The 26,904-nt window shown below is 40.9% G+C and overlaps 1 protein-coding gene across 4 annotated transcripts in view; it reads left to right on the top strand.

Moving 5' to 3' along the window:
- TMEM266 (transmembrane protein 266) overlaps positions 1 to 26,904 on the top strand; it is a 134,288-nt gene that overhangs the window by 92,994 nt on the left and 14,390 nt on the right. For all 4 annotated transcript variants that reach the window (XM_038418464.2, XM_043493856.1, XM_038418462.2 and 1 more), the window contains one exon: positions 13,323 to 13,509. In XM_038418464.2, coding sequence (XP_038274392.1) covers positions 13,323 to 13,509 — 187 coding nt within the window. The remainder of the gene's footprint in view (positions 1 to 13,322; positions 13,510 to 26,904) is intronic.

Below are 26,904 nucleotides of genomic sequence, written 5' to 3'. Positions count from 1 at the left end.
AGTAGAGTAGGGGCATTAGGGAACGAGAGCTGAGGAAGCGTTGTTCTAAGTCAGCCATAAAAATGTTGGCATACTGTGGGGCCATGCGGGTACCCATCGCAGTGCCGCTGATTTGAAGGTATACATTGTCACCAAATGTGAAATAGTTATGGGTCAGGACAAAGTCACAAAGTTCTGCCACCAGGTTAGCCGTGACAGTATCGGGGATACTGTTCCTGACGGCTTGTAGTCCATCTTTGTGTGGAATATTGGTGTAGAGGGCTTCTACATCCATAGTGGCTAGGATGGTGTTTTTAGGAAGATCACCAATGGACTGTAGTTTCCTCAGGAAATCGGTGGTGTCTCGAAGATAGCTGGGAGTGCTGGTAACGAAGGGCCTGAGGAGGGAATCTACATAGCCAGACAATCCTGCTGTCAGGGTGCCAATGCCTGAGATGATGGGGCGTCCAGGATTTCCAGGTTTATGGATCTTGGGTAGCAGATAGAATACCCCAGGTCCTGGCTCCAGGGGTGTGTCTGTGCGGATTTGTTCTTGTGCTTTTTCAGGGAGTTTCTTGAGCAAATGCTGTAGTTTCTTTTGGTAACTCTCAGTGGGATCAGAGGGTAATGGCTTGTAGAAAGTGGTGTTGGAGAGCTGCCTAGTAGCCTCTTGTTCATACTCTGACCTATTCATGATGACGACAGCACCTCCTTTGTCAGCCTTTTTGATTATGATGTCAGAGTTGTTTCTGAGGCTGTGGATGGCACTGTGTTCTGCATGGCTGAGGTTATGGGGTAAGCGATGCTGCTTTTCCACAATTTCAGCTCGTGCACGTCGGAAGCAGTCTATGTAGAAATCCAGGCTGCTGTTTCGACCTTCAGGAGGAGTCCACCTAGAATCCTTCTTTTTGTAGTGTTGGCAGGAAGGTCTCTGTGGGTTAATATGTTGGTCAGAGGTGTGTTGGAAATATTCCTTGAGTCTGAGACGTCGACAGATGGACATCATACCGAAAGGACTGAAGGTAAAAAATCCATTACAATCTACATACCACACAGACTATGCTGACAGCTTGTGCCACACACTCTCAAGGAAACTGCGGAACCACCTGATCAACATCCTCTACAGCAAACAGGGAAAGATTAAGAATGAGCTCTCAAAACTGGATACTCTCATAAAGAACCAACCTTCCACACAAACTTCCTCGTGGCTGGACTTTACAAAAACTAGACAAGCCATTTACAAAACACACTTTGATTCTCTACAAAAGAAAAAGGACACTAAGCTATCTAAACTACTATATGCCACAAGGGGCCACAACAATGGTTCCCGTAACCCACCCAGCAATATTGTTAATCTATCCAACTATACTCTTAGCCCAGCGGAAGAATCTGTCCTATCTCGGGGCCTCTCCTTTTGCCCCTCCACCCCCACGAACATGATACAGTTCTGTGGTGACCTAGAATCCTATTTTCGACGTCTCAGACTCAAGGAATATTTCCAACACACCTCTGACCAACATATTAACCCACAGAGACCTTCCTGCCAACACTACAAAAAGAAGGATTCTAGGTGGACTCCTCCTGAAGGTCGAAACAGCAGCCTGGATTTCTACATAGACTGCTTCCGCCGACGTGCACGAGCTGAAATTGTGGAAAAGCAGCATCACTTACCCCATAACCTCAGCCATGCAGAACACAGTGCCATCCACAGCCTCAGAAACAACTCTGACATCATAATCAAAAAGGCTGACAAAGGAGGTGCTGTCGTCATCATGAATAGGTCAGAGTATGAACAAGAGGCTACTAGGCAGCTCTCCAACACCACTTTCTACAAGCCATTACCCTCTGATCCCACTGAGAGTTACCAAAAGAAACTACAGCATTTGCTCAAGAAACTCCCTGAAAAAGCACAAGAACAAATCCGCACAGACACACCCCTGGAGCCAGGACCTGGGGTATTCTATCTGCTACCCAAGATCCATAAACCTGGAAATCCTGGACGCCCCATCATCTCAGGCATTGGCACCCTGACAGCAGGATTGTCTGGCTATGTAGATTCCCTCCTCAGGCCCTTCGTTACCAGCACTCCCAGCTATCTTCGAGACACCACCGATTTCCTGAGGAAACTACAGTCCATTGGTGATCTTCCTAAAAACACCATCCTAGCCACTATGGATGTAGAAGCCCTCTACACCAATATTCCACACAAAGATGGACTACAAGCCGTCAGGAACAGTATCCCCGATACTGTCACGGCTAACCTGGTGGCAGAACTTTGTGACTTTGTCCTGACCCATAACTATTTCACATTTGGTGACAATGTATACCTTCAAATCAGCGGCACTGCGATGGGTACCCGCATGGCCCCACAGTATGCCAACATTTTTATGGCTGACTTAGAACAACGCTTCCTCAGCTCTCGTTCCCTAATGCCCCTACTCTACTTGCGCTACATTGATGACATCTTCATCATCTGGACCCATGGAAAAGAAGCTCTTGAGGAATTCCACCATGATTTCAACAATTTCCATCCCACCATCAACCTCAGCCTGGACCAGTCCACACAAGAGATCCACTTCCTGGACACTACGGTGCTAATAAGCGATGGTCACATAAACACCACCCTATATCGGAAACCTACTGACCGCTATTCCTACCTACATGCCTCTAGCTTTCATCCAGATCATACCACTCGATCCATTGTCTACAGCCAAGCGCTACGATATAACCGCATTTGCTCCAACCCCTCAGACAGAGACAAACACCTACAAGATCTCTATCATGCATTCCTACAACTACAGTACCCACCTGCTGAAGTGAAGAAACAGATTGACAGAGCCAGAAGAGTACCCAGAAGTCACCTACTACAGGACAGGCCCAACAAAGAAAACAACAGAACGCCACTAGCCATCACCTTCAGCCCCCAACTAAAACCCCTCCAACGCATCATCAAGGATCTACAACCTATCCTGAAGGACGAGCCATCGCTCTCTCAGATCTTGGGAGACAGACCAGTCCTTGCTTACAGACAGCCCCCCAATCTGAAGCAAATACTCACCAGCAACCACACACCACACAACAGAACCACTAACCCAGGAACCTATCCTTGCAACAAAGCCCGTTGCCAACTCTGTCCACATATCTATTCAGGGGATACCATCATAGGGCCTAATCACATCAGCCACACTATCAGAGGCTCCTTCACCTGCGCATCTACCAATGTGATATATGCCATCATGTGCCAGCAATGCCCCTCTGCCATGTACATTGGCCAAACTGGACAGTCTCTACGTAAAAGAATGAATGGACACAAATCAGACGTCAAGAATTATAACATTCAAAAACCAGTTGGAGAACACTTCAATCTCTCTGGTCACTCGATCACAGACCTAAGAGTGGCTATACTTCAACAAAAAAGCTTCAAAAACAGACTCCAACGAGAGACTGCTGAATTGGAATTAATTTGCAAACTGGATACAATTAACTTAGGCTTGAATAGAGACTGGGAATGGATGAGTCATTACACAAAGTAAAACTATTTCCCCATGGTATTTCCCCATGGTATTTCTCCCTCCCACCCCACCCCCCACTGTTCCTCTGATATTCTTGTTAACTGCTGGAATTAGCCTACCTGCTTGTCACCATGAAAGGTTTTCCTCCTTCCCCCCCCTGCTGTTGGTGATGGCTTATCTTAACTGATCACTCTCCTTACAGTGTGTATGATAAACCCATTGTTTCATGTTCTCTGTGTGTGTGTATATAAATCTCTCCTCTGTTTTTTCCACCAAATGCATCCGATGAAGTGAGCTGTAGCTCACGAAAGCTTATGCTCTAATAAATTTGTTAGTCTCTAAGGTGCCACAAGTACTCCTTTTCTTTTTGAGAAAAAATATATACTAAAGAAAAATGACAGCATACTAATCTCCTTTGTTTTCATATCTTGCATTTCTGCCAAACGAATGTCTGAGCTATATATTATGAGGTAAATGCACTAATTTGCCTCAACATAAGACATTGACACAAGAACTGCATTCTCCCTTCATAAATTGACACCTTCATAAGCGAGTGGAGAATAAGCTGTCAGCATTATAATAGTCAAATTGACATTGTATGTAGTGTGTGGTTGAGAAAACATATCTTAATGTTCTTTAACATTAAAATTCTGCCCGGCTTCCGAACACCGGCTTTTACACCATTATTAACATTTTTAGCTTTTTAAATGCAGATCTCTTCTCCTTGGAGCTTGCTGGCTTGAAAGTTTGCATTCGTATTTTGAGCTAACTATGTGGATTTTGCACAGGAAAATTCCAATAAAAAGAGGTTCCCCTACGATGGTAACATCTGGAAAAGATACATGCAAAGAGGAAAAGGCATTATTTTTAAGTTTCAAAGCATCGTATATATAGTGAGAGATTAAAAATATGGGGCAGATCCATAGCCAGAATAAATTCCCATAGGTCCAATGGACCGACAACAGTTTACACCAGCTGAGGATTTGCCCCATAGATGCGTGTATGTGTGTAAGGGTCAGTTCTGAGCTGCTTATTCAGGCAAAACACTCAGTGACTTCAGTGAGAGTTTTGCATGAGTTAGGAACTCAGGTTTAGTCTAAAGAATCTGGACAAGAGAGAAGTAAGCGGACTAAAAAATGAGTACTCTTCCTGAAGTTTATATTTTGTGAGCAAGCTAGTGATTCGCATTGATTTACAAATTATCATAGATGGGTCTGGTAGCGCTGCCTGTAGTTAAGGCTGCCTGACACTATCCATTGTAAGACCCTGTTTTCAGTTCTTATAATTTTGCCAAACATTAACCATAGGGACTGAAATTTTTCATTTCTGCTGTCTGCCTCAGGCTGAATTTTTCTGGAAAATTTCACCCAAAATAGTTCAGCTGTTTCTGAAAAAACGGTTAGGGAAAATATGTTGTTTTGCTCATGTTAAAAAAAAATTCTGGCAACCTTTTCTTGAGTGTCTCTCTAATGCCCCTTGGCTTTGGAGCAAAATTTTCACATTTGGCAGGATGGTGGCCTGTGTGTCAGGGATGTGCTTTTTGCCATCACTGTGAAAATCTGCCCAAATCTGATCAAGTTTTAAGCCTTTGAAAAATCACATTTTACACATTATCCATAAAGACTTGCTGGGGCTTTGCTGCTAAATTCCCTGAAGATTCCATCCATGCTGACTACTCTCCAGGCCAGATCTGAGCAGGACTTGCCCTGGAATTGTAGCTCTGGGCTGCTGCAGGCTGAGTCCAGGCACCAGAGACTGTCTCTCCTGTGGTCTCAGTGCACCCTGTGCTAGGTCCAGGCAATGTGGAGGAGAAAGCTGCCTGATTCAAATGCTGAGAGGACAAGAGAGAAACCTGAGGAGGAGAGTAAATTGAGACCAGGGGCTTTGGATACATATAGTTTCTGTTTGTTAATTTTTTTAAAGAAGACTTCACTGTTACATCTGCTCTATGATCTATTCTATAACATATTTACAAAAGATAAATTGTACACACAACTTACGATGTTATGTGCAAAGTGGTATAATGTTATCTGTTAGTCTCCAGACTAAGACTGGAGGTGGCAGAAAAGTGGGGATCTGGAAGTTGAGCTGGGGAGACTAGGACTAGCTGAGCAAGGAGACTAAGACTGAAAGTCAAAGGAGAAAGGAGATTGGGATGGCAAACCTCTGGGGTGAGAGGAAGGAGGTGGGGAAGCAAAGAGAGACAATGATTTTATAAATATGACATATTCTGTTTTAAAGAGAGTAAAATGGACAGGTAACATTATACCACTTTGCACATAACATCGTAAATTGTGTGTACAATTTATCTTTTGTAAACGTGTTATAGAATAGATCATAGAGCAGATGTAACAGTGAAGTCTTCTTTAAAAAAATTAACAAACAGAAACTATATGTATCCAAATACTGATTTGCTATTTTAATTACATTTATTTTTATGGGGGGAGCTTAAAGGGGGAAGGGAGATTGGCAGATGATCAGATTTCACATCTATAAAATACATATCTATTCTGGAATGACAGAAGAGGCATATATTTGCAAACATAAAAAACTCTTTCCAGATGTTGAATTTTGGCTGGTCATACATTTGAAAGTCAGAATATATTTTATGAATTAAAGTACCATGCACTACTATTTCAATGTTTTCAGTGTCCCACTGAAATTGTTTGAATTTGTGGTATTTTATTCAGTACCCACATGTTAGAAAAGCTACAATTAAAAGAGAAGTCAGTCAAGGTAGAAAGTATTAAAAATACTGACATGACATAACTGCATTATTTCACAAAACTTCCAAAATATTTGTACTCACAATAGTAAGTATTTATAAAATGGACTTATGGATTTATAAACTATGCACATTGTAATTTTGTACTAAAGATTATAACAATCACACAAAGTTGCAAGTGAAACAGTTTCATTAGACTACCTTAAAATAAAAAATGAATCCAAAGCTTTCATTAATGGTGCAGATTCCAAGCAAGAAAAGTGTAGCTGTAACTTTGGTGTCAACTGTGATGGAATTTCCATCCCACTACCAGTTCTGGACATAGATCCTCAGTTTATGAACTTTCTTGCATAACTTCCTGCTTAAGAATGCTTCAGCTCATGATCCAACCAAGACTGCAAATACAGTCATATCACAAGAACTGCTTTTCTGTCAAACCATGCAGCATTGGGTTTTTCATAATTATTAAAACCATAACGATGGAAGCTAAGATATATTTTTTAACTTAGTAATTTGTAAAACAGCTGCTAGTTTAATGGCATGGCTATTTAGCTGCTAAAATTACCTATCAGAGAAATCATTTATGTTATCCTTTTGCAATAACTTTAATTTATTTCTAACTATCAGTCATTTTCCTAGTGAATGGCAGGCAGCCAAGGTCATCCTGTGTTTCATTCTGACCATAAATCATTAGTTTGCAACTGTCTCCTGGTTTTTATTGTTACCAACAATGGCTAAACTAATGGAAATAAACATTGGATTGTATCCCAGTGGCAGATGAGTTTTAGGGCAGGGCATTCTGTACAGACAGCACTAATAGAATTGAGCAAAATTAATGCTAGTGCATTAGACAGGAGCTAGCTTCTGGCTAAAGTGTTCATTGATCTCTTCAAGGCTCTGTCAATCATACTCTGTTGCTGGACTGTTAAAGAGAAGTAGAATATGAGAATAAGAGAATATGATGCACTGCTAATTCTGTCCCTTCTTGATTCTTATGAGTGTTATACAACAACAGACAGGATGGGTGGCACTGTTTATAAATCCAGTCAGATAATGGCAGATGTTCCCTAGAGTTCCGTATTGGTCTCTGTCATTTTATCTGTTTATAAATAATTACCTAGTGCATTGCATTAAGTGGGGATATGCATTGTAATGCACTCTAATTCTTACTGTTTTGTTTACAGCCAAAGCATCACTAATTGTGTTTTAGCAGCATGTACAACTAATTCTGCAAAGGGCAAGTTAGTTTAATTCTCCCAACAATGTAGTAAAGAGCTTTACCTCCAAAATTTACAATCTAGTTATGACTCCCTTTGTTAAATCTTTCAGAATGATTGGATAGTTTCAAAAGCCAATCAGTATTTGAAGGCAATTTCTCTTAAATCAGTGTAACTACCAACCAAATCACAGGCTTAAAAAATATTAAGAATCTTGAGATGTTTAATGTTCTGGCTTAGAATTTGCTCAGCCAATGATGTAATTGTTCAGTTACTATAGGCTGAAATGGTAAGAAATACTATGCCCAGTATAACACCAGAAAAAGGGTTCATAACAGAAGAAAGGAATTGCCTAATCTCAGAGAAAATGGCTTCAAACCCCTTTTCCTCAATAATGAGAGCACTAACGCTTCAGTCATGCACAACACATTTATTTTACTCACTTCAGCACATATAAATATGAAACCCATCTTGACTATAGCAATTCATATTTTAAATAATAGTGTAGACATAACAAATTATCCACAGTGAGTGAGTTTAAGTTTGGCCAGTCTCCCTTTTACCTGTTTCAAAAGAGACATATGACCCAAGTCCATTGAAAGTTCCAGAGGTACAGCTGAAAAAAGTGCTGCAAGTTTTGACAAGACAAATTCTACCAGGTCTAGAACGAATTGTAATCTACCTGGTATTTTCTGAAGCTACTGGAAACCTGGTTCCTTTTAGATAAAGGTTTTTCTTAGATTGTAAGCTGTTTGGAGTGGGAACCATGTTTTCTAGTGTGGGATTTTGTTTGTTTGTTTCCCCCCCCCCCCCCCAGCACTTCGGACAATAGGAGCCTGTTCTTGATTGCGGCCTTTGGATTCTACCACAATATACCTACTTAAAACAATAAGCTGGTTTTACAATATACCAAGTTAGAACAAGCCCCAAAATTAAGACATTTTGGAAAGCTGTTGGAGACTCCATAAGGGAGATAACAGGGTGTCAACTGTTAGATAACTCCTTAGTATTTATATTAACTTGTCTTGAAAACTCTGTATCTTATAAAATCCATAAAGAATTGATCACTCCTAGTGGTTGCTACAATTACTACAGTAAAGTGGTGGAAGAGGAGTGACTGCCCTCTAAATCTATTGACTGGTATCAAAAAGTATGGGAAATTCTGATACTAGAATACTTATCCCATCAAGGCAGAGGTTTAGAGGGGAGAAGCAAAAAATATAATTACTTACAAATCTGATGGAAATTTTTGGAGTTTCCTGGAAGAGGGTCATCACCCGCCATCATGTCTGATAGTTTGAGAACTTTCTTTGAAAATGAAGGAAGGGAGAAACCCATTTAATAGTCAGTTAAACTCAAAATTAAGATAATAAAATAAGGAAGATAGATAGGAACCATCTTACTACTAGTCATAACCTTTATTTTTATTGGCTTGTTTATACTAGATAAACCTATTTTAATAAATCCTGTAGCAGTATTCCAGAATCTTAAATGTCTTATCTTAAGTATAAAACACAACAAAAAATTAAGTTATTTAATCTCTCTAGATTATGGATCGGCAACCTTTGGCATGCGGCCCGTCAGAGAAAGCCGCTGGCAGGCAGGGACGGTTTGTTTACTTGCAGCGTCTGCAGGTTCGGCCGATCACAGCTCCCACTGGCGTTTCAGGCATATTGGGGGCTGCGGGAAGCGGCGAGGGCCGAGGGATGTGCTGGCCGCCGCTTCCCGCAGCCCCCATTGGCCGTGGACGGTGAACCGCAGCCATTGGGAGTTGTGATTGGCCAAACCTGCGGACACTGCAGATAAACAAACTGTCTCTCTAGATCAGGGATCGGCAACCTTTGGCCCGCAGCCCGTCAGAGAAAGCTGCTGGCAGGCAGGGACAGTTTGTTTAGCTGCAGCGTCTGCAAGTTCGGCCGATCACAGCTCCCACTGGCGTTTCAGGCATATGGGGGCTGCGGGACGCAGCGTGGGCCAAGGGATGTGCTGGCTGCCGCTTCCCACAGCCCCCATTGGCCGTGGACGGTGAACCGCAGCCATTGGGAGCTGTGATCGGCCGAACCTGCGGACACTGCAGATAAACAAACTGTCCCGGCCTGCCAGCAGCTTTCCCTGACAGGCCGCATGCCAAAGGTTGCCAATCCCTGCTCTAGATGAATAATTGGATGTAACTAATTTTAAAATGATCCTTTGGGGAGATCCCATTTGTGAGCTAAAATGATTAGAAGATGTCATGTCTCATTCTTTATTTTTCCCTAAATATTTTAATAAATATCCATTTGTTTTTCTAGCAGTATTAGTTTATAATAGCACTAAATGGTGATTTTCCCCCTCTCTTCTTTTCAAACATGCTAACTTAAATTAATAGATTTTTTTGTTTTGTAAGCATTTTTAACAGAATTTCATGTATCTTATTTACTGTTGTCAGTAATCATTTTAAGGGTTTGCATCTCAATTGGCCAAACTGTATAGGTTACCCTACATAAATAGTGGACAAAGTGGGAGTGTCATAAAGATCATTATTACAACACACTCACTCTTCTGCTCTGGTGGTAGAAAAGCTGTAGCAGACAAATGGTAGCATTTTATGCCCACTTTCCATGGATGTAAATGACTGCACAAGTTTCGTGGCAGTGATGAATGGGAAGTTAGATGCTGACAGTTCCAAATGCAGGGGGGAGACCCTACCTCAACTCTTTAAGCTGGGTGGGTTTCAGTACAGTGTGAGAGTCATCAGTATTTCTGCTATTAACTTCTACATTTCTGTGTCCTGCTGTTCAACACACATGCATTCCACTGAAGTAAATAGAACTATGCTGATTCACACTAACTAAGCATCTGGTCATCTAAGTGAATTCCTTTAACAGTCACTCTGATACTCCATGTTGGTCTTTTGCCCAGCTGAACCAGCATAGAGGTAAGGGTGAAAACAGGACAAACAACCGGATCATATTTGCAAAGAGCAATAAAAAGGGATTCACATATTGTTGGGGAAGTGTATAAGACCTGTATATGCTTCTCATGCCTCAAAAACAGGGGAGGGAAACTTTCCACACTACCAGAGACATCAAGTACAGATTTTTGAGGCTGATAAAACTAGATGCTTTGTAGAAATACTGTAATAGGTGCATACTTTAGCAGGTCTGGCAATGTGGTGTGTGGTTTTGTCCTTTGGCCATAAGATGGCAGTAAAGCCACTTCTGTTGTTTTACTTTCTCAGCAATATTGCACTGTTCACCTGAATAACTGTTCTTCACTATCTTTGTCACTCCAGTTTCATTCACAATCAAAATATTTATCTTCAGCCAAGATATGAATTTTTCCAATTTAGGTTATAAATATTTGCTTTGAGGAAGTGGAATTGTCTAGAGATTAGATTACAGAAGTGGGAGTCTGGAGATCCGGTTTCTATTTACATTTCTGCCACAGATTTGTTGTGTGACCTTGGGTCAGTTGCCGTGCCTTGGTTTCCCCATGTTGTTTACTTATTGTAAATAGTTTAATCTGTTTGCTTTCTAAAACAGCTCAAATCAAAGTTGGCTTTTGTTTTCCAGTCAGTCATGAACAAGATTAAAAGAAAAAGAACAGCATCTTTACTAGAATTAAAGCTTTTTGTTGCAGTTATTATTAGTGCTGGTGCTTTGGTTTCTGATGCTCAATATTATTAATAAAGGGAGAGATTATCAAAGGCTCTAAGGACTCCCACTGAAAGTGAACAGGAGTTAGGCACCTAACTGTTCTTCATGCCAGTGTAAATCTTCTCCATAATCTGTTTCTTACCTATGATTTGTGTGGTTATTTTAAAGATGAAATTTTGTGAGATTTTATTGCATTATTTTAGTTCATGTTCTTGTAAAGGTTCAGTATTAAAGTTGAAACTCTGTTATCCACCTGCTCATGGTAGTATATAAGCTGGAAAACAGAGAGATCTGTACAGGCAATGGATAGGTCAGGGGATTGGTAATGAAATTTAAAAACTTTCACCTATAAATTGTTGGTTCATATCTGACCCAAACTGGCATTTATGAAAAGTCATTATCACCATCTGGCTTTTGAAGTGGAAAGCTACTGCGAAAGGAGTTGGGGGTCCCAGTCCTGTTCTTTCTTTGGTCATGTCTACACTTACAAGCTTACAGTGGCACAGCTGTACCAAAGCAGCTGTGCCACTGTAAGATTGCTCATGTAGCTGCTGTATGTCAATGGGAGAGAGCTCTCCCATCGACATCCCAAACCAGCTCAACGAGCAGCGATAGCTATGTTGGTGGGAGAATATCTCCCGCCAGCATAGCACTATGCACACATGCGTTTATGCCAGCAAAACTGTCACTCAAGAGTATGTTTTTTCACACCCCTGAGTGACAAAACTTTGCTGACATAAGTGCTAGTGTAGACATGGCCTTAGTTAATAGGTAGCCACAAAACCACTACTGTCAATATGCTTGTTGGAAGTTTTAGTGGCGAGCTCAAGGATTGACAGGGGATAGAGACTAAATAACTCCCTCACTCCTTACATGCGTGTCTTACAGGCCAAGTGCCGTTCCCTGTACTGTGGGTAGAAAACTTCAGTCTCCAGGACTGCCAATCTGGTATCTTTTTTTTTAGTACATGGAAGCTGTTGTCCATTTCCCACTCCAGTAATACATGAATCTCAACCTGGAAGAGCTCACTTCTCTGTATAGCTGACCACTAGTGTTCGTGCTAAATCAATGGAGACCATTGCTTTGATAGCCTGACCATCTTGCTGAATCATGGCTTTTTAACAGAGGACTCGGTGGAATGTACACTATAGAATGAACTGAGTCCTGCCTTACATGGAATGAACTAGGACCACCACATGTATAATCTGACAGCAAGATGGATTTGAGTCAGCATCTCAGAGAGGAAAGCCAGAACCATATTCAGTTAGCTAACATGCCATTACACACGTGTTTTTAAGAGCTAAATTGCTAATTTCCCTTCAGCTATAAAAGTGTAGTGACAGGTGCATTGCAGTGTGCACGCTGTTTGGCCATGCAAAGTCTTTTCAGATCTTTCAGTTAAGAGGCACACTGCTGGAAATTTGAAATGCATTAACCTATCATTTCACTAATTTTCTTTTCCCTCTCACTGTAATTAAAATTGTATTGGTCACCACCGTACGTCTCCATCTTTTGAAAAAGTTGCAACCCAATGCATTCCTTCCTCAGAATTGTGGTGGTTTAGGTGTGAGGGTTGTAATGCAGAGGAAGGAGTGAAGAAATTCTCAGCCCTCAAATGAGGATTCAGAGGACCCCTCCTGTCCCTGCCAGGAGGGAGATTTCTTTCTTGCATCACAGGAGGCATGTGTCTGTCAAACACAGGGAAATATACTGGATCTGTCATTGAGATTGCTACAGTCTAGTTCTCTGCCTTTTGGTCATTGTCACTTTTATTGTACACAGTGCCGCCCAGCATAGGATGTAACTTATTCAAAAATAATAGCAATAAAGGGTCAAATCCTGACCCCTTCCCTGCAGTTCTAGAGGGCCTTGCCTGTAGCAGAACTGCTGTGGTTCAGTTGTTTGAGGGAGGAGGTCCTTGGGTGTAGTGGGAAGAATCCCCTCCATGGAATTCATTAGTGCAAAGTCCAGATATTAGAGCTGTGTGTCAATAACAGGAATCAGCCTGAATGATGGTTGAAATGATTATACAGTGAAACCTGTATTGGAGGTCACACCTATTAGGGAATTTCTTCTCTTAAGAAACTGCCCCAAAGTGTATCTCCAAACCTAATTAATACAATTTTCCTCCACCGTTCTTAGAAGACATCCAACAGCTTGGGTGCTAATCTAAACTCCACATTTCTGGGGAATAGTGATTTCCAAGTAGGGTTTACTTGTGTCACATCATTTTATGTTGTTTTTCCCCTAGTTTGAAATTAGGCAGTTGAGAGCCCACCTAGCTCAGCAAGATCTGGACCTAGCTGCTGAGAGGGAGGCTGCGCTGCAAGTACCCCACATGCTGAGCAAACAGAGCAGCAATAGATATAAGGTAGTGGCAACTGGAGACTCAGATGATGAGGCCACTGAGAATATCACCGAGTTACGACCACCACGAGGTGAGTGCTATGTATAGTACCAATTGCTTCTGCTGTTACCTTACATGGAATTGTTGAATTCACTGATTATTCTCATTTTACAAGTGAATTGATTACATTCCCTGGAGACTGCACTTCCCCATTTTCAAGGAAGCCAGGTCTGCTTCAAAGTGGCAGATGTTCTATTTGTGAACAAATTCCAGCCAGAGCCAATAAACGGACCCTGGAAGAAAATGACTATGATACTCTCCTTCATGGTTCTGATGCTTATACCCAACAAGCACTAAAGTGCAGCAGCCAAGTCAGAATTGGCAAAAAATTATTCGCTCAGTGATAAAAGCATGGAAATCAGGAGGAACATTGGAAAACATTATCAGCCTTGGGACCACCCACATTTCTGTGATTTGAAGCAGGCATAGGGCAATTTTGAATTAATGTCACATCTCACATCTGCTTGTCTGTCTGTGGAGCAACCTGGTCTCAAAATATTTTTATTAATAGTCAAATATTAATATTTACAGTGAAACACTCTTTATAGGGATTTTTATAGTAACAAATTAAATATTTTGGGCCACATTTGTCCCTGATGTCATCAGCACCATTACATTAGGGATTTATTTGACCTATTGTGCTAACGAGCCCAGTTTTTAAACATGGTCACCTAGGATGAAGACCCTATTTCTCCAAATCACCATACATATATAAACATACATACACCCCTAATATGAATGTGTCTGATTTTAGTACCCAAATGCGGAATTATGCACCCTCGCTTGGGTACCTAATTTTAAACATAGGGATCCATAGAAACCCTGCATCTTCTGTAGTATTCTGGGAGCTGTATAATATTCTGTGAACATTAACACTGGGTTAGCAAACAGTAAAAACAAAGACGTATTCAGTGTGGGGAAGTGATATAGAGCTACACACCTAAACTAAATCAGGAGATCTATCTAGTCTGTTGTATAGGCTGTAGATGTTACCTTTTTCCTATGTGAGCATGAATCTGTGAGACTAGCACTCTGACTTATTCACATTAGTATGTCCCATAACCGTGCACTGTATATTGCTAATGAAGGAGGGTAATGCCATGTGTCAGCTTGCTGAAATGGAATAAGTAATATGTTCACCAAAAGTGTAGGTGCCTTTTCATGACATGAGCTGTGAATGTACAATTCACAATGCACAGTTCTTGTTATGGAAACAGGATCTTGTTCACATGGCACCCTCACCATACATTCAAAGGCATAGAATGTGGCATTGTGATTGTTGGACGTGCATCAGATGTTAAAGGTACCTCTAGCTCTTTTATCCCATTGTGTGTTACAACATGGCCCTGGTTATAAAAAGAGTTCTGTACCAATTTTTGGAAGTCAGTATATTGCTAAAGAGTATTGGTTTTTATGAAGCAAGAGTATGAATATAAAGGGATGAATATATTTAGTTGACTTCTTCACTAGGAGAACATTTATTGGGGTTCATATACCACAGCAGTGGCTCATACGACAAATATATGACATGACTAAACCTACTGCTGTTACTATTATGTCACCTCAATGCTTGTTTTGTGACTGTCTTGCTGACAAGGTAATGAGGCACTTTAATCTTCGGGATACACCAGTCGCCATGCTTATCCAGCGTGTTGCACATTACCAGTAGGGATGTGCAAGTGGCCAGACACTTAAAGTGAAGCTCACTTTGTGATTATAGAGACTAACAAATTTATTAGAGCATAAGCTTTCGTGAGCTACAGCTCGAAAGCTTATGCTCTAATAAATTTGTTAGTCTCTAAGGTGCCACAAGTACTCCTTTTCTTTTTGAGAATACAGACTAACACGGCTGCTACTCTGAAATTTGTGATTATAGTCTCTTCATAGTCAAAATGTAGCTCAAAAAGCTATAGATGACTTGGGTGCAAAGCTGTGCTTGGATGAAAGCAGCTATGAAAACTGAGGATGCAAGAACTGGAGCAATATATGCTGTGGGCAAAGTTCTGGGGTTTTTTTACATGTCTAAGCTGCAAAGCTATGGAGTATGAGTACCGGTGGCACAGTGGGCCTGTGACCTATTCTGTATTCTGTTAGAGGAAGACAGATCAAGGGGACTGTGGAGTACTAGCAGATATATTAGCTGGGGTCCCCTTTTAGCATTCCAGGGACTGGAATCTTACCTAGCTGGTACTTATCTGTACAATATAGGGCAGGGTTTTACTCTGCATCTGGACCTAATAGAAGCATCTGTTCCATAACATTTCTACCACATGAGGATATAACCCACATAATGATGTTAAAGCTGATGAAGAAATTAACTTTTTTACTGGATTTTTTTTTCAAAATTTCAAAAGGTTTGGGATAATAGAATCATAGAATCATAAATTGTAGGACTGGAAAAGACCTTGAGAGGTCTTCCAGTCCAGTCCCCTGCACTCAAGGCAGGACTAACTATTATCTAGACCATCCCTGACAGGTGTTTGTCTAACCTACTCTTAAAAATCTCCAATGACAGAGATTCCACAACCTCCGTAGGTTTATTCAATTTTATTCTAGTGCTTAACTACCCTGACAGGAAGTTTTTCCTACTGTCCAACCTAAACCACCCTTGCTGTAATTTAAGCCCATTGCTTGTCCTATCCTGAGAGGTTAAAGGACAATTTTTTCTCTCCTCCATGTAACAACCTTTTATGTATTTGAAAACTGTTATCATGTCCCCTTTCAGTCTTCTCCAGACTATACAAACCCAATTTTTTCAATCTTCCCTCATAGTCATGTTTTCTAGACCTTTAATCATTTTTGTTGCTCTTCTCTGGATTCTCTCCAATTCGTCCACATCTTTCTTGAAATGTGGCACCCAGAACTGGACACAATACTCCATTTGAAGCCTACTCAGCTCAGAGTATAGTAGAATAATTATTTCTCATGTCTCACTTATAACACCCATGCTAATACATCTCAGAATGATGTTTGCTTTTTTTACAACAGTGTTACACAGTTAACTCATAGTTAGCTTGTGGTCCAGTATGACCCCCAGATTCCTTTCCGCAGTACTGCTTCCTGGGCAGTCATTTCCAATTTTGTATGTGTGCAACTGATTGTTCTTTCCTAAGTGGAGTACTTTGCATTTGTCCTTATTGAATTTCATCCTGTTTACTTCAGATCATTTCTCCAGTTTGTCCAGATCATTTTGAATTTTAATCCTATCCTCCAAAGCACAACCTCTTCCAGCTTGGTATCGGCCGCAAACTTTATAAGTGTACTCTCTATGCCATTATCTAAATCATTGATGAAAATATTGAACAGAACTGGACCAAGAACTGATCCCTGCGGAACCTCACTTGATATGCCTTCCAGCTTGACTGTGAACCACTAATAACTACTCTCTGGGAATGGTTCCAACCAGTTATGCACCCACCTTATAGGAGCTCCATCTAGGTTGCATTTTCCTAGTTTATTTATGACAAGGTCATATGAGACAGTATCAAAAGCCTTACTAAAGTCAACATATACCACATCTACTGCTTCCCCCCTATCCACAAGGCTTATTACCCTATGAAAGAAAGCTATTGGGTTGATTTGACATGATTTGTTCTTGAGAAATTCATGCTGACTGTTACCTGTCCCCTTTTATCTTCTATGTGTTTAATTTCTTAATTATTTGCTCCATTATCTTTCCGGGTACTGAAGTTAAGCTGACTGGTCTGTAATTCCCCAGCTTGTCCTTATTTCCCTTTTCATAGATTGGCACTATATTTGCCCTTTTCCAGTCCTCTGGAATCTCTCCCATCTTCCATGACTTTTTAAAGATAATCGCTAATGGCTCAGATATCTCTGTCAGCTTCTTGAGTATTCTGGGATGTATTTCTTCAGGCCCTGGTAACTTGAAGTCATCTAACTTGTCTAAGTAATTTTTAACTTGTTCTTTCCCTATTTTAGCCTCTGATCCTACCTCATTTTCACTGGCATTCATTAAGTTAGAAGTCCAATCGCTACTAAACATTTTAGTGAAAACTGAAACAAAAAAGTCATTTAGCATTTCTGCCATTTCCACATTTTCTGTAATTGTTTTCCTCCCTCATTGATTAATGGGTCTACCCTGTCCTTGGTCTTCCTCTTGCTTCTAATATATTTGTAGAATGTTTTCTTTTTACCCTTTATATCTCTAGCTAGTTTAATCTCATTTTGTGCATTAGCCTTTCTAATTTTGTCCCAATATACTTGTGTTGTTTGTTTATATTCATCCTTTGTAATTTGACTTAGTTTCCACTTTTTTGTGGGACTCTTTTTTGAGTTTCAGATCATTGAAGATCTCCTGGTTAAGCCAGGGTAGTCTTTTGCCATATTTCCTAGCTTTCCTACACTATGAGATAGTTTGCTCTTGTGCCCTTAATAATGTTTTTTTGAAAAATTGCCAACTGTTTTTCCCCTTAGACTTCCCATGGAAGATGAAAGATTCCCATGGAATCTTTCCTACCAACTCCCAAGTTTGCTAAAGTCTGCCTTCTTGAAATCTATTAACTTTATTGTGACTATATGGACATCAATTGCTTAGACCAGTTCCAATCTCTTTTCTTCTTTCTCCATATGCTTTTTAGACCCCCCTCTGGCATTTTGCCTGATCATTTTAGTGGGATGGTCACTAACTTTAGAAGGGAGAATTGCAATATTAATCCATTTCAACTAGAACCCTTCTTTCAGTCAAATTACACAGAATTCAGTATGCATAGGGTTTAGGCCCAAAAGAGCTCCCAAAATTTGTCAAATAATTCTCTGTTCTTTGCTAAATATTGAATTAGTAACCATGAAACAAGTTAAATATTTTGACATTTTTGTTCTTTCTTTTTACTAATTTGCAATTATGATCACTCATAATTTACCCATATGTCACCCACGCACATCAGTGGGTGGGGAAATTGATGGGGACAGCAGTGAAAGAGGCACAGTCCCAGTGGCAAGGGAGGGAGACATTCACCAGGGGACAATAGGTAGCTCCTTTCCCTGGGAGTCTCTGGCATCCATTGACCAGCAAAGGGGAGATGGGTGCTGATTGACCAGCATTCCCCAGTTTCCAGGATTTGACCCAGCACAGGGACCATGTGGAGCCTCTTTCAGCTCTGTTCCAGCAGCCCATCCTATCTATCAGAACTAGGAATGGGAACCCAGCTTGACAGATGCTGTGGGTCTAGCTGATTGCCTGTTTAGGGGGTCAGAAAGGAATTTTTTCTCCCATGGGCCAGTTGTGGAGGACCATGGTGTCTTTTGCCTTCCTCACAGCACCTTCGAGCCATAGTGGGTTAAGTATAAATGTGCATAGTACCTAACTGTTGGTGATTATACGTCGCAACTTGCGGCCATTTTCCAGTACGGTTAAGAGAATAAAATGAATGGTTCCCAGAGGTAGGAGAGCTGGGATTTTGGTGATGGGCCTTGGGCTCATATGATAGGGTCAGACCTTGTAGCCCTCGCGGGCTGAGGTTCCCACCCTGCTGCACCCACTGTCCCCCTCACGAGCGGAAGGGTGCTGGAGTCAGAGAATGCTGAGTCATTGAGGGCTGAGGAGAGCCTACCCCACATTATGGGTTATATGGTAAGGAGTCCTATAACCCCTGCAGTGGAACCAATTAAATACCTGATAGAAGAGAGTATGGGTGATGGGCGGGTAGCACCCCACCCTTATGTTAAAGTTTAATAAAAAGTTGTGGCCTGCCACTTAATTCCATGCCTGGATCTGTCCTCATTTTGCTGCTGTGTCTACATCAATAATTATTTGAGCTTTCAAATTGTGTTTAGAAAAAGCAGAAAGTGGATTGTTTGTATGCTGCCCCCTAAATGCATTTCCTCCTTTTTGTCAGATTTCAGAGGTTTCCCCAGGAGGATACTTTATAATTTATGCATATGTTCCTTGAGAGTTACATTTGGAACTGAAGAAAGTTGTACATGGTATAAACACAATTGCTGAAATTATAGTTAATTCAAATAGGTTGCAATATGTCTTATAGATATTAATGCTTGTTACTGAAACCTTGAAAACATTCATTTAGCAAATAATAAAAATGATTGCTCCTTTACATTTTCTATTCCTGAATATCATACTGTTATGTTAGAATTAAGAGGTCTTGTTGGAAATCTACAATTAATCTCTGATGTCAAGGGAATCAACTGAAAATGTAAAGGAAAGATTTTCATTATGAATCTTATATTGTGTACAGAATACTCTATGTTCAAATAACATTTCAAGTGTTTGACTTTGTAACCTAAAGTTGGAAACACCATTTTTGAGGTTGCCTGGCGCACTGAATGAAGCAGGGGCCATATGGAAAAATAGTTTGTGATTATGTAATTAAAAACTGTGTCATAAGCATACGCACAAGGGGGCCATATTAAGGTTGCACGCCCAAAGGTAAATCTGACATTTACTACCTTTCAAGTGCTAAACTTTGCAAGCTTAAATAACATTATTTTAATGTCGTTTTTGTAGATTTAATTTTTTACATTATTTTTTAAAAGGAAAGAGGTTAAACCAAATCCTGTTATGCACAAATGTAACAACTCTCCTCCAATCATGCATCATTAACAAGATTTGAATCCTGAACCGTCAATGTTGCTGCACAAATTACTATATTAACTGGCAGCTGGAGAAGGCTGGGTCGGCCACTGGGGCCATGTGCTCATCCAGGTGTGTCTGTAGAGAACCCAGCCCATTCCTGCTCCCCTTCCCACCAACTGCTCCCGTATCTCCCAGGCATTCCCAGTATAATCTTGCTGCTATTGTTGTTGCTTTCAGTTATTGTTTTGGCATGCTGCCAAAATTTTCCTGAGCAGTGCAATAGCAGTTTCTAAAGAATAGATTTCAGTGAAATCTGAATGTAATTTCTTGGGACAAAGAAAGGGCATTTCAGTAGCCCAAAGTGCGACAGCAGCTGGGGCATTCTATCTGTCTAGCATGGGCAGGGAAATCCCGTTAGTTCCAGATCCCTTGTTTTTCCCACACATACCAGTAAGCCTGTCTACATACTAGGGCAGATTATGCACTCACACATACTCTGCATTCTTTTCCCATTTCGCACCCAAAATTGTACTGATTCTGCTGAATGCAGGGCCTTCCACAGCCCTTACTCTGTCCAGCAGCAAGCCCATAGGGTTTTTCTATACATGATTGTGCTACTTTGGCCCAGAGATTGTATGTTGCAAATTCCCCTGTGAGTCAACCAGTCTTAGGAATCATTTTATCTACATCTTCTCCCAACTATGCCCCTCTTCATTAAATTCTCTATCTTGTCAGAACCACTTCTGACCAGAGTAGTACATTTGGGTGGTTCATATCATGGCATCTAGGACCTATGAAGAATACATGGGAATGCCTATAGCAGCTGAGGTAGGGAATGGCATGAATAGTACATGACTCTGCCAAACCTATTTTTGTGGGCCTCTCAAGATCTTTCCAAGTTTGGAGGGCCCTGAATTTTGTCAAACCAATGGGCTTTAGCTGGCTAAAGAACTTAGTGCATGGGAAAATTGGGTATTCCTGCCAAAGCAAATCTTATTTCCCTTGTTCATAAAGAACAATGGAAACATTCAGTATCAACTACTTTACCATGCAGTGTTACAGAATAAAAAAGCATTCAGACTTCTGCTCATTTCCCTGCATGTGAGTTTTATGGGACAGTGCATAAGTTAAAGCTCCTTGGGGGCAGCTCTAGCTTGCACTGTGGTATTTACACTGGATTTTGTGGAACCATTTTCAGCAGCATTCAATAAAATAAGTCAGGTAACCCTGCATCACATGTTACACACAGCACCTCAGAGACACAGACTTCCTCAAAGACATAAAGTGCATACATACACCAGGAGAATACCTTCTGCACTGACAACGCGGGTAACTTTCAATGTACATTTTCAAACGGGTTTTGTTATTGCACAACTGTTTCTTGCCTTCCTTTGTTTCTAAAGTGAATTAATTCCTGGTGGCATTGAGGAGAGTGAAGTGCTCTGTCCATACCATACTATGAAAGTGTTCCAAAATGCCCCTGTCACTATGCCTCATGCTTGTCACCTCTGTGAGGTTACAGCCTTGTTCAGCCTCCATAGCAGAATAATTCTTATGCTAAGTCTGTGAATAACAGGCCTATTGTTTAATTGGCAAGTTTTAGTCTCTGCAATGTAGGCCACTTCCGAGAATTCTATTGTGGGTAGGAATAGCTGTGTGGTAAGTGTACTAATGTTGGATAGATATCGAAGCCAGTTTGGCCAAGAGATGCAGGAAACATTTCCTCTTAAACTTGTCCTGAATGTAGACTTTATGTGCTGGAAAGATTTTTACTAGACAAATATGGAGGCTAAAAATTTGACCTTAACACCTAAACAATGACAATGGAGGGTGAATATCAACAGAAGAGTGCATGCTAATAATATGAGCACCAGCATAAGGAGCTAGGAATTCCAGAGTTCAGCTCTGACATTGCCAGTCTCTGTGAATAATGCATTTTCTCCTAATGTAAAATTCGGATAATAATACTTACCTATTTTACCGGAGTGTTATGAGAATTAATAGGTTGGTTTGTAAAGAGCTGAGGAAGAAAACTGCTATATATAAATGCTAAGTGATGCTGGTAAGTCATTTTTAGGAATCACATGGACATTCTTTGCATAATAGTGAAAGAAATATTCTAGATGTTACCCTCTCTCCTCTCTTCCTCCCAGAAAAAGAGCAGTGATGCAATAGCAAAACTTATTCTCACTGTTCATCTCTAGATTATAAAGGAAGTTTTTCTTGTCAGGTTTTTGACTCACACAATATGTAACTGATTGTGGTTAGAGTAACATCTATTTCTTTTCTGTTTAGATTTGCTCTGGCACAAATAATTTTTAAAGCTTGAGATACAAAGTTCCATGTGTCAGGGAATGTCAAGTTCACAGTGCCCCATATAGTCATTAATACTTCTTTCCAAATTTATTATTCTTTAATCTGTCCCATAATGTGTGAATTACAGTCCCCGGTGGTAATTCCATATTTTTCTGCATATATCATTGCAGTGTTTGAAATTCTACAATACTGACATAGTTTTTAAATTAATACACAGCCCTAGGCCAGGAGAAGAGAATCCCAACTCTGTTACTTTGCATTGCAGAAGGATTATTTTAGATATTCTCAGACAAATTTCCATTTTTATGAGATTGGCAATGAAGTTTTACCTTTGGGGAAAAGGTAATACTGCTGCAATTTATGAGCGTATTTAGTGAAAACGAACACTTGCTGTACCCATTGGTATCTACATTTATGTACGTCTTTATCAAAGCAAGTAAAGAAAATGGCATTTAGTGGATATGAAAAATTCCAGTGCTTTACAGGAGCTCCATTAGGATTATTCTCAAGCAGGCAGAAAAGTTAAAGCATTACAGTGGAAATGGATTTTACTAATTGTTGCTGATAATGGTAATTCAGTTATATGAATCAAATGTGGTTTTCAAATAGCCAGTTCCCTTTGGTGCTTGTATGTTTGTTTGTCTTCATCCTGGCTACTTGACGGGAGCTTTCTTTGCAAGGGACAATAGGAAATTACTTACATGTTTTTTTTAAAAGCCAGGAAAGACGTATACACCTTTTGAGTTGACTGTTAGACCTAATATCATCTTGATTGCACTGCACTGACACACTAAAATGCCTTATTAGACCTCGCTCTGTCCATTCAAGACTGAGAATTTGGCTTTTCTCTATTTGTCTGATTTAGAACACACAGTGTTTCATGGATCCACATACAGTGACCACTCACAAGAGTGGATGGGGTCATGCAAATCAGTCCTTAAAATAGAACCTCCATGCATATAGTGTGTAGTTATTGAAATGTGTATTAACAATATAGAGGGGAAGACACTCTGCATTTCGAGAAGCAGTGAACATTTAACTATCTATACAAAGTTAAACCTCCTTGCCTCAAGTCTGTGGCTGCTTTGCAAGTGTGTAGGAGACAGGTGAAGGTATACCGTCAGGGAATTTAAGTTCAAACAAAGATTCTGCAGTCATAGGGTCTGATTTACAGAGCTAATGAGCACCCACAAAGCCAACTGAAATAAAAGGGAACTGCAGACAAAGGATAGCCTGGAGTCCAGTGTAGAAGGAACAGAGGGTAAGGTTTTCAGAAGTGACTTAGAAGCACAGGTCCCACTGAAAATCATTTTAAGAACTGAAATCCGGTGGGACCTGTGCTCCTACGGCACATGGGGTATTTCTGCAATGCGAAGAGAAACCTGGGGTGCTGAGTCTCAGAGTCTGGGTCACTTGATTTGGGCTCATGGGACTTGGGCTGAAAGGCTAGAAATACTAGGGAAGACATGTCTTATGAAAACCCTCTTCCCTCCCCAGGTTTCAGAGCCTGGGCTCCATGTCTACCCTGCTGTGTTTTGAGTCTGAAGTGTAGACACACCTTTGGGCACTGTTTAAAACCCCAGCCCTAACAAAAAACCCAGCATTTAGGTCAGTGACTGGTGGTGTTGGCATGACACAGCAAACACTGGTTTTCTGAATCAAAGTATATTTTTGATTTTTAAATTCTTAAAATATTCTTACCACAGATGTCAGTGGGCATCTTGACCTCATTTAGAGCAGACTCCGATAACACATTGATTAAATCAACACATAGTTGATTTATCAGCAAAAACTGGGGCCAAAGTCACCCTCAAAGTCATCTGCTGTCATTTTTAGAGCTTTTTCTGCTACAGCAATATGTGCTGATAAAGGGAAAGGCAGTGTGTCTCAGGATTTCCCAAACCAACAACCCTTCTACGTCTCAGGTGTATTTTTGATTTTGAATCATACTGATTCTCTTGTCTCCTGGGGCTACTAACATTGACATTTCTGTCAAGATGGATGCAGCAGATCCTCCCAAATTCTCATATGCACAGCCAGTCTCTGCAGGGACTGGATATCCGTGTGAATGGAAAAGCCTTGTGAACACTGCAGCTGTCACTAATGTGAGAATCTTCTATTGCATAGAAAACAGAAGGAAGTCTCCCCTGGAGACTGTCAGCCACCCACCCTTGTCCCATTGACAGGTATGTTCCATGTCACTAGAGTGAAAGAGGGACTTGGTGGAGGCACCAAGGTAGGGACTGTGAAATTCCACTCAGGTCATCTTGTTCAAATCCATTAGGACGGACGGTATAGCACAGAGGAGAGGGCATTAACATGACCCTATTGATGTTTGGCTCTAGGTAACTTCATAATAAATTGATGACAGCAACATTTGTTTGGAAATGGGGTCAGTTCCAGACTTTGGGAAAAGGGGGAATTCAGATGGTTAAGATCAGAAAGTTCTGAAATGCCAAAGGTGAATTGTAAGTAAGTAGGACAGTATAATTTCTAAAGTGCGATCAGCATAGTTCTTAGGCACTCCTGCATAAGTTTGTTTAGTGCATGGAAGGGAGAATTTTCTGAAGTGCTCAATGTTGGCCCAAATCTGCTCCCACTGAAGTCAGTGGTAAAACTCCTATTGTCTTCAATGGGCACAGAATTAGATCAACACTAAGCACTTTTGAAAAATCCCACCTGTAATGCCCCCTGAATGCAAGCCCCTCTCCTGAACAGCTTCTTGTCAGAATGGTCACATTCCTAGTGGTATCATACTCTTCCCTAAAGAAAATGCATGCATGAAAAGATGGGTGTCACACCATGTCCTGCAGATTATACAACTGATTCATCTCAGTGGAAAGATGTTTCATAGCCAAGGATCTGCCACAAAGAAAGTTCTGCCCCCAGATCTCATGAAGGATAGCCTGAGCTCTGTTCACTGAGCTTGTTGACCACAGCTGTTGACCTTGTTGACCACAGCTGTTCTTCTGAGTCACAGAATGAGAGGCAGACAGAGGTAGATGGGCCTAAATACTGTTTGTTGGTGAGGATCAGGACCTTAAACTAGAGAGGCAACGGTTTTAAAGTGTGAAGCACCAGTGTGTCATGGGAGAATGAAACATATGAAGCTGCAAAGTCTTTGGGGAAACTCACTTTTGTGGGGGGTTGTCAATGTGATCTCAAAAAGCCATGTTATACCAAAAATATTATTTTACATTGTGTATGCACTATGGTACATATCAGTCTGCTTCCTTACTATTTGGCCGCATCATACTAACCCTCTTCTCTGTTTGCACGTGAACTCAAGCTGAGGATTGCTGGGAGCACTGCTGGCCAAAGACAGAGTAGCACAATGCTTCTCACAGACCTTAACTCTAAAAATACACAGGTGAGCAGGGAAGCCCCTGTGGAAACTGAGGCTTGGTTATATAACCCTGTGATCCACATGAATTAATTGTCACATGACAAGCAGTGTGGCTCTGAATGTGGGCATTCTTATTTAAGGAGCCTTTTCTAAGTCAGAAACATTAATGTGTAGCTCCTACCCCTTCGTTATTCTTCTAGCCCTGAGCTGCTGTCTCATCATTAGCATCATGGTAAGTCCCAAAGGGACATAGATCAAGCACCACACAGATCGATCTTCAGCTAGGTCTTTAAGACAGTCTGGCTGGATGTTCAGTCTGTGTCCATCGTTATGTTATCCCACGCAATGTTATCCCACTGAACCTTTCGGCACTCACATGATTGCTGGCTATGTAGTAACATTCCTTGGTAAACATGCTTCGTAATTTGTTGTTCTTCCATTCTTATAATACGTCTGTACTAAGAAAGCTGCCAAAACTGAACCAGTGCTGATGGAGGTAGTTGCTAGTTTCAGCTACAAATATCCTCACTGGTGATCTTATCCAGCCATTTAATATGGAGGAGCTGATGAAGACGACGAAAATCAAAGCTATCAATCCACCACTCTTCAGCCTTCCTCAGCACCCTCCTTTTGCTGGCACACAATAAAGTTAGTATAACTGTGATAGGGTAGATCCGCAGTGTCGTAGAAATCTTGATGCCACAGAGGCCACTGAAGGGCCCACATCTTTCAAGCATCCTACATCAGTGTCTAGGGTGCTTCCCAAGTTTTTGACAGTTGCCACCTTTTCAATGTCCTGTTTGAACAGGTTAATACTGAGTGGGTTGTAATCTGGAGTTGCATTCTGCTTGATGTTAAATGCCATGGACTTAGTTTTATCCACATTAATAACCAGAGAAATGCGTGCGGCTTTTCCCCCAGCCAGATTAGCCATCAGCTGCAACCAGTCACTGAACTGAGCCAACAAGAAAACTTCCAAGTTGCCAGACAGCTTTCCATTCTGAACTGCTTATTGCCCTCAAAGTCTTCGAGACTGTCATCTGATGAGGAATGGCGTTGTTTGTCATCGGTTCTTTTGCTGCCAGCTCAGTGCTGGGGCCTCAGCCCTTCAAATATCAACCATGGATCAGTGAGCCACTGTCTAGTCTCATATTAAAACAATTAGCTATAATGGAACATGGAATTTTGAATCTGGTTATATTACCCAGAGAGAC

This window comes from Dermochelys coriacea, chromosome 10 (genome assembly GCF_009764565.3).
Source record: "Dermochelys coriacea isolate rDerCor1 chromosome 10, rDerCor1.pri.v4, whole genome shotgun sequence".
NCBI lineage: Eukaryota > Metazoa > Chordata > Testudines > Dermochelyidae > Dermochelys > Dermochelys coriacea.
Note: the sequence above shows the minus strand (reverse complement) of the source record. Positions and strands in the feature narration are given on the sequence as shown.